General features: G+C 37.9%; 1 protein-coding gene across 4 annotated transcripts in view; it reads right to left on the bottom strand.

Moving 5' to 3' along the window:
- Window positions 1-8,708, bottom strand: part of ASAP2 (ArfGAP with SH3 domain, ankyrin repeat and PH domain 2) — a 95,526-nt gene that overhangs the window by 39,103 nt on the left and 47,715 nt on the right. For all 4 annotated transcript variants that reach the window (XM_035895335.1, XM_035895337.1, XM_009639797.2 and 1 more), the window contains exons 6-8: window positions 4,051-4,180; window positions 1,856-1,941; window positions 384-459 (exon numbers count right to left, since the gene is read on the bottom strand). In XM_035895335.1, coding sequence (XP_035751228.1) covers window positions 384-459; window positions 1,856-1,941; window positions 4,051-4,180 — 292 coding nt within the window. The remainder of the gene's footprint in view (window positions 1-383; window positions 460-1,855; window positions 1,942-4,050; window positions 4,181-8,708) is intronic.

Here is an 8,708-nt window from a genome sequence, read left to right as displayed (position 1 = left end):
AAACACAGAGAGAAAAGATAATGTGGTCAGTTTATTTTCCTTTATAACTTCAGAAAACTTGATAATGGCTAGGATGTTGCTGGGTTAAGACTTTGATATTGCCTGTTCTTGTTTCCTTGTGTTCAATTGGAAACCATACGTTACTTTCCACTTAGTCAGTAAACATTTTAGAGCAAGGGCTGTTTTCCTAACATTTTACACAGTGGTGTCCTGAACTGAAACTAAGGCTTCTGGATATGATATTAGCCCAAAATTTTACTCAATAATCTACTCAAAACCTTAAAAGGCTGGCTCTTTTAACAGTCCAAACCTGAACCAAAATGATCACAGTTCTACTGTAAAAAACTAAGTTTACAACACAGATGTGAAATGTTGCTACTCACTGTATAAAGATCTGTCGAGAGTGTCTCAATTGAAGGCTTGAGACTTTCAACTGCTTTTAACCCATCCTGAAAGAAACTTTAGAAGAAAAACAAAAAGCAAACTGTTATTAAACTTTACTTTGTATTTTCTGTTGAAAAGGTTGCCAAAGGAAGACTTGCATATTATTATGCCATGCCATAAACTTCAAAACACAAAACACTTATTTTTTTATGCATCTTTGATCCATCTCTTTATTTCCATCATAGCTTATTCTAACATGCAAAATCCCCAATTAGATTCGGAACTGCCACAATCCACTGCCGCATAAGTTTTCCTCATTCTCACCTCAAATACAGGTTCTCATCACACTTTTTGAAGGCCCAGAACAAGCAAGATTCATTTGTAGAACAGCAAAAGCTCTAGTAGATATAAAATAATTGTGACTTCTTGGAGTTAAATAATTTCACATCTGATGCAATCCTCCTACTAAAGGAGAACCCCTTTGTTTCCCAAGCATCAGCTATGCACTATATGCAGACTGAATATGCTACATATTACTGTATCACAGGTATTTTTGTATTGGTACAGTAATATGATCTATGCCAAGTATTCCAGGTCTTAAAAAAAAAAAAAAAAAGTGAGATTTAAAAAGTAAATTTGAAGAAACCACAACTACACACACATTTGATTAAAAATTGCTGCACCATTTGCAACAGAAGGTATTTTCACTCTGGGAAGCAGACATGAAAGTGACAACACAACACAGCATTTATGTTGTTGGAATTTTATTAAATGGACAGAGCAGACAAATGACATACTACAAAGTGCAACTGGTTTTAAAAGCAACATAGCTATATAGGAAAAAACCTATATAGATGCAGACTGGTCTTCTAAGATGAAAACTTACTAATTTGAACAGATTAACAGCTGCTCTTTCAAGTTTATAGCTATGACTTCATTGCTGTATTATTGATCTGTAAGACTACCATAAAAAAGTACATTACTCTAATGAGAGCTTTGTGTTTTATTACCAAGTCCTCCAATTAATTAGAAAAAGAGTGATTCTTTCAATATAGTTTTACCCCACTGCTTATGCAGTGCTTATTTTTCTTGAGCACAGAATTAATTTAGATCATTGCTAGATACACTCAAAAAAGCCCTTCAAAACGAATGGACCACAAATTAATAGGCCAAACTAATAGCTCTGTTTCAAGAGTAGTTTATGAAATATGCCAAATCATTGTGCAGCACTCCTTTGGAACAGACAATTATATTCTATGGGACTAGCTCAACCTCATTACATGTTTTGGAATACAGCAACAAAAGCAATGAATAATCTATGACAAAAGCAATTTGTCAAAAGACGTCAGTGAGTACAGTTGAATCTTAGATTTATTTTTAAAAATCTAGAAAAGCGTTATGATGATGTCAAAAATTTAAAACAAAACATTGCTCCAGTTATTGTGTAGATATAAATAAAATGAAAACATACTTGCACTGAGCATGAAAATACTTAATCAAGTTCTGAAGCAAGTCCACTCCTTTTTTAATCTTGATTTCATTGACTTTCAGCAGGTACTGTTAAAACAGTAATTCACAAAATAAATTACTGCTACAGTATTTTTTTAACATTTTATTTGCAGTTATATTTCAACAAGCTTTAACAGTTTAGATTTAGAAGACCTAAAAAAGAATGCATCAAACAGTGACTTGAAGGGTTAATCACACAAAAGCATGCTGAATTTTGATACCCTGTGGGGAAACTTCACTATAACCAGTTCAAATTGTTAAAACATCCTTCATGGCTCCTAATAGAAGCCTGTGTTAAAGGAAGTATAAAAGGGCTTGTGTAGTAAATCTTAAATCTAGCAGTCCATCTAGGTATCTCAATACCTGTTAAATTTATTGCTAAATAGAAGTCATTAAGGAAGAAAGCCATTTACTCAAAAAAAGCAAGGGATTATTTTAACCATTTTTTAAATCTGCATTCTGATTTTACTGTTTTCTCTATCAATTCCTTACATGCAGTAATTACAGCAAATTACAGTTTAGCAAGAGATTTTTAAAATCTACTGTCAAGCTAAAAGAAGGTGTAATTGGTGTCCTTTTGCATCAGGCACAATCAAAGTCCATATTAAGTGACAGCTCCTCCCCTGAATGCCAAAGCACAAAAGATGTCAGCCATGCAAGCAGAAGTAAGATTGACCAAATATTTACAGGAGTCCTTAATTGTCCATCAAATGTTGACAATTTTTAACCCCTGCTTAGATGGTGACCTCCAAGCAAAGGAGTGAATGTCTTCTTCGCAATGCTCTAATGCATCTGGTTTTCCCCTACCCACAGTACACCCTAAATGTTTTAAACACACTAAAATAAAGCAGTATCCAAGTGCCAGCTTTCAATGTTGCAGCTTTTTATGCTGGTTCAGGTGAACAGATATTAGCCTAAATGTAGACATGTGCATTGGATATTATTTAGTTAGAAGAATCACCACTCTAGCTCCTGTTAAGTTAAAGTGAAGCTCTAGGAATCTGGTATTTGGTTCACTTTCACAATTTATAGAGAAATAGCTGGTACTTATGATACAACTTCAGTATGTCACACTTGATTTACTAACAAAACCACAACAAAGTCCCCTTTTATGACTATTTAGAGGTAACTGAATATAAACTTCTTTTCCCAAAAATCAGAAGAAATACAGGATACACTTCAGCTATTCCACATGTAAGGTAACTTGATTCAATTTCACAGACTTCACCCTGCATTTTATTATCACTACAACTAACTAAAGCAAACTCCTTCTTCACTGTGAGACAGGGAGAGAGAAGCATCTGTTCCTGGTTGTTTCTGAGAAAGGATACAGATGGGCAGTTAGCTGGCAACATCCATGTGTTTATTGGGTACTCAAATCCCTTTATCAGTTTTGAATACTTTAGTCTGACTCTGTGTAGGAATGTGAAGCTTTTCTACTCAGTATCAGTGCATGCAGTTACTAAAAGTGATATTCAGGACAACTGCTGTTAAATTATGCTGGCATATGGGTCAAATTAGCTCTAATCTTCATAGTAAAACCAGAAGAAACAAGTATGGTATATTTTTGAGTTAATGCATGGAAAGAACGAACACAGCAACTTAAATTCCCAACCACGGAACCTGACATGCCCTTAAATAAATTAAACCAAAAATATTTACATCAGATTTAACATACTGCAAAATCACAAATATTTCAAAGTAGCAACATTCTGAAACATCTTGAAAGGCAACTGGATTCCATCCTTAGCACTTTTTTTTCAGCACCAGCCCAACAGTGTGCTAGACTGGAGTCTTTCCTCATAATAACGCAACAGCTGTCAGCGTAGGGAACAATTCAGAGAATGATCTAGGGCTTAAAATAACCTATAGTGAAGTAGTAGTGTAATGGCTTATTTATTATCATCTCCTAGTGTTTAATTGAGCTTTGCATTATTTATTTATTCTACAATTTACTTATTAAGTGAAATTAGAAAAGATCTAACTTCCCTGCAAACTTAGTATATCAGGATAAAACAAAAATGTGTTTTAGCAAACGGAGTCCACTAATAACTTTGCGTTTCCCTTTAACATCGCAGTTGCCATTAAACAATTGTGTTTTTCAAAATTTTCCTAAAAATATTAGCAGAACAGTATGAATTTCACGTTGAATCCTACCTCACACATCTGTAACTGGAAGAACCTTCTTTCTTTCTCCATCTCCTCTGCAATTTCAGCTCCACTTATTTCTGTACGGATCATCCCATGCAGCTTAGCATGCTCTTTTTTCTCCTTCTCTATTTTTGTACTACAAGGCAAAAAATCAGTCAATGAAGTGAGAAATCCACAGCCTCTCAGGAAATCTGATTATTCACGAAGTCTACTGACAGATGCAGAGCCAAACTCTTGTAGCTTTGCGTGTGACTTACTTCCAGATGACATTTCATTTGAAATTTGACAATGACTAAAGATCAGCAATGACATACAGTAGCTGAAATCTAATTCAATCATCTGTTAAAATAATGTCCTGACAGATATTCCAAAAGAAGATACTAAGTGAGAGGAAGATACCAAGTTCTTGAATTGAAGGAAAGAAAAAACCAGAAACAAAAGAACGAATTGAAAATATAGGGGGATGTTTAATCCCAACTGACCAAACACTGGTTAACAGAGTTCAATTAAGTCACCAGACTTATTGAGTCTTGCTTGTCATCAAGCCATCTTCTATATATACAGGGTTTCCTAAGCCAAAATCACAGTTGCCATCTCTACTTGCTACTGAGCCAGTTGGCACTGGGAATGCCGGCCAGCCGGCTGTGTTGCAGACTTCAAAGTCTGCTAGGCCAGCTGTCCTAATTCCCTAAAAGTTTCCAAGAAATTTTCCAAGAGCTCTGAATAAAACAGGTTCTCATCCAGAATATAAATGAATAACCAATGCTTGCCATAGAGTATAACTCCCCTAAACACACTTGTGCATTTGTTACAGCTATAATCCATATTATTCCTAAAGGTAGTAGCATAACTATACCACCCAGTTATACAAGCCTGATATGAAAACCGGTATTAATAAAAGACAATACATGAGGGTGTTTATTTTCTAGAGAAAGACTTTTAGTTTGCCACTTGTACCGTTCAGAAGCTGAAAATTCTGGAAGGAGCTTCCTGAGGAAATGCTGTACTGCTTTTGAACAAGAGGAAGCATTACACAGGAATACAGGAAGCAGATGAGAGGAACGAACAACACACACGCTGTCATACCTCCTCTTGGGCAGTCAAGTGTCTCTCAGCTTGCTCTCTGAAAGGATGCCACGTCTCAAGTGCTCTCTTAACCTGATGTTAACATTACCCTAACAAACCTAACAGCTTATGGGAAAATGTCCTAGATGGTCTAAGGACTTCCAGTCAACAATATATTCTGTACTTATACTTCTCAAGAACGAGGAACTGCCTCCTCTTACACCTCAAGCAGCAAGGGAAAACTAGAACTAATCCCATTAATCCCATCCCATAACATTCCCACAGGGAAACATTTTGAACAGCAATTCAAAAAGCCCCACTGCGCTCTCAGTACTGGCAGGCACGGCAGAGCCAGCCCTGTGCAGTATTCCACAGCCAACACATCCAGCCAGCACTGCGCTCCTGCTCGGCCCATCATGTCCCGCCAGAAGCAGACGTTGGGAGGGAAGCTCCTCTCTCTTGAAACAAATATTCTGAAAGCCCTCAGTCGCCTGAATAAAAACTTGATTCTAGAACGTTCTGTTTTCATCAAGAATAAGTCTGCGCTCTCACCCACTTACTGCCAGTTACACCGTTTTGTAGCCACAGAATAGAGTCAAACACAAGAATTAACCAGACATCAACTATGAACAAGGAAGATAAACCATTACAAAAGGATTCAAAGAAAATGACAAATACACAGCTCCTTTCTAGCACACACTCTAGGAGAGTTTACATCATATCATACTTGATAGTTCTAAAAAGGTCAAACGTCAGAGCAAAGATCCAGGACGGTTTCAGTTCTCTCAATTTCCACATTAACCTAACAATTCATGAGGCCAGAGAATTCAATGAAATGTGAATCAAGTCTAATAACAATCAATTACTACTGTATTGCATTTTCATTGTTTACAGAGAACAATACTTGAACATAGGATGACAAAACCACCTCTAAAACTTTAAGAGCTTATTAACATGTCATAAGGTGTCTCTAAATGGTAGTTAAACCAAAAGACACCTAACACTGCCAAAGAGCCAAATATTATGCAAAATATTACAGCATTGTTTTAAGAATTGTTTTAAGAAATTGAACTCCTTTGAAGAAAGAAATAGATTTTGGTGAAAGAGTCCTTTCTACTCGTTAAAGGATAAATCATACTCCACAGGCAAAAAGTGGTTAAACCAAGACTAAAGCATACCAACATATACCAAGTAATTAAGAGAAATAAGACATCCTTGAAGCCGTTTGCTGGACCTTCAGGCACCATGGCTTCAGGAACTTCAGAGATGCTTCACAAAAAAACCAAACCACCTCTCAGTGACAAACATCAGAGATACATGATGGTACAGTTCACATTTACATTTCCTTGTTACTTATGCTTTCAGTCTCTAACTACATTTTCAGCTTCGTAATCCACAATTTAACCTGTTGTTTTGCTACAGTAACATGCTACCTCCTATCTGACTGATACCACAGGGCACTTTGTTTCTAGGGAAACAAACCAGTGTTGCATGCAAATATTCTGAGTGCTAAAGGTTGGCTCCATTTCCTATCCAAGTGCAAGGGTCAACTCAGCGTCAAGTGTCACTCCACTGTGACATTAACCAAATCCTTCTGGCAAAAGACAGTTCTACAATGTACCACTGTGGGATTTCCAACTATTGCTGGCTATTCAGGTTTGCCAGGCAGATCAATTAAGCAAAATTAATAAGAAAATTGGGAAAACTAGAAAAATCCTCTAGAAGCCATAAGAAGGAAGCAAATAAAGCTGCTGTTCTTGAAGCTAATCCAACACATATCACATATATAGACTTTGCTGACTAAGATTAAAATCTGAGCACACTTCAGTCCATTTACAACGCAGCTGCACATGACTAATATACAGTGAGCTCAGATTTCTGTAACAGATGAGTAAAGTTGAAATACAGGATGAAGAATCACAACAGAAAAGTTGATCAGATACAAAATAAACAGTCTTGTCCATTCAGTTTCCACCATCTGACTATTTGTACAGCTCCAATTTAAAAACCAAGTTTTTCAATATAAATTTTAATTTGTATTTCAAATAAATCAATTTTTTCATACACATCATGGAATAAACAAACATCAAAGGCGGCATTTTTATTTTTTTAAACTTTAAAAAGGACATGACCTATTTTACTGTTTAACACACCAAAGACTGGTATTTATTTTCAGCCAGTGAACAAGGGTAAACAACTGGAACACGCTGTGTAGATGCAGAAGTAGTGAACTGGCTGGCTGGGCAGCAACTCTTCCTCTCCTTCCTGATATAGCACAAGCCAGGCTGAGTCTGGGTATATACATGAAAAGATGCAGGGACTGGGAATAGCACCTGAAAGGCACAGACTTAAATAAGGAGCACTCTCAAAAACTGAGTGCTTCTAAGGGCTATTTTGTTTGACAAAATATTATTATACATTTTCATTTCACATATCCTTTCTTTGTCTGATCTTTTTTCAGCCTGACTCTCCAACTTCAGCTCTGGCATCCTAGCCTTTCAGTGAAAGAGCCTCCACCTTATTTTAGCCTACTGTCTGTCAAGGCTGACAGTAAAGCATGACTCTCCCTCTTATCATCCAAGTCCGGAATAGAGAAGTCATCTTTTCCCTTTGGAAATGCTGGAAAGGTTTTCCCTTTCACTCATCGTGCACTGGAGGATGGGAGAGAAGAGGGCAGAATGAGCAAAACGTTTCCAGATCTTTTCAGTATTTCATCCCTAGTATCTGCAGATTCATTCAAGGCTTTTTCCATTTAATTTGCAGGTAATCTCTCTCAAAATGAAAATACTTAATATGAAATCTCAGGCTCAATGCAGTATATTGTAGGTGTTGTTTACCTGGAATTTAGTAAAGCCTTTTACACTGTTTCCCACAGCATTCTCCTGGAGAAACTGGCTGCTCATGGCTTGGATGGGTGCACTCTTCGTTGAGTAAAAAAACTGTCTGGATGGCCAAGCTCAAAGAGTTGTAGTGAATGGAGTTAAATCCAGTTGGCGGCCAGTCACAAGCACTGTTCCACAGGGCTCAGTTCTGGGGGCAGTTCTGTTTAAAATCTTTATCAATGATCTAGAGGTTGGGATCAGTGCACTCTCAGTAAGTTTGCAGATGACACCAGTTTGGACAGGAGTGTTGATCTGCTTGAGGGTAGGGAGGCTCTACAGAGGGACCTGGACAGGCTGGATCGATGGGCCAAGGCCAACTGTATGAGTTCAACAAGGCCAAGTGCCGGATCCTGCACTTCAGTCACAACAACCCCGTGCAGAGCTACAGGCTTGGGGAAGAGTGGCTGGAAAGCTGCCGAGTAGAAAAGGACCTGGGGGTGTTGGTTGGCAGCCGGCTGAATATGAGCCAGCAGTGTGCCCAGGTGGCCAGGAAGGCCAATGGCATCCTGGCTTGTATCAGAAACAGTGTGGCCAGCAGGAGTAGGGAAGTGATTTTTCCCCTGTACTCGGCACTGGTGAGGCCGCACCTTGAATACTGTGTTCAGTTTTGGGCCCCTCACTACAAGAAGGACATCGAAGTGCTGGAGCATGTCCAGAGAAGGGTGATGAAGCTGGTGAGGGGTCTGGAGCACAAGTCTGATGGGGAGTGGCTGAGGG

Source organism: Egretta garzetta, unplaced genomic scaffold (assembly GCF_000687185.1).
Source record: "Egretta garzetta isolate BGI_Z169 unplaced genomic scaffold, ASM68718v1 scaffold15, whole genome shotgun sequence".
Taxonomy (NCBI): Eukaryota; Metazoa; Chordata; class Aves; order Pelecaniformes; family Ardeidae; genus Egretta; species Egretta garzetta.
This window is presented reverse-complemented; position numbering and strand designations above follow the sequence as displayed.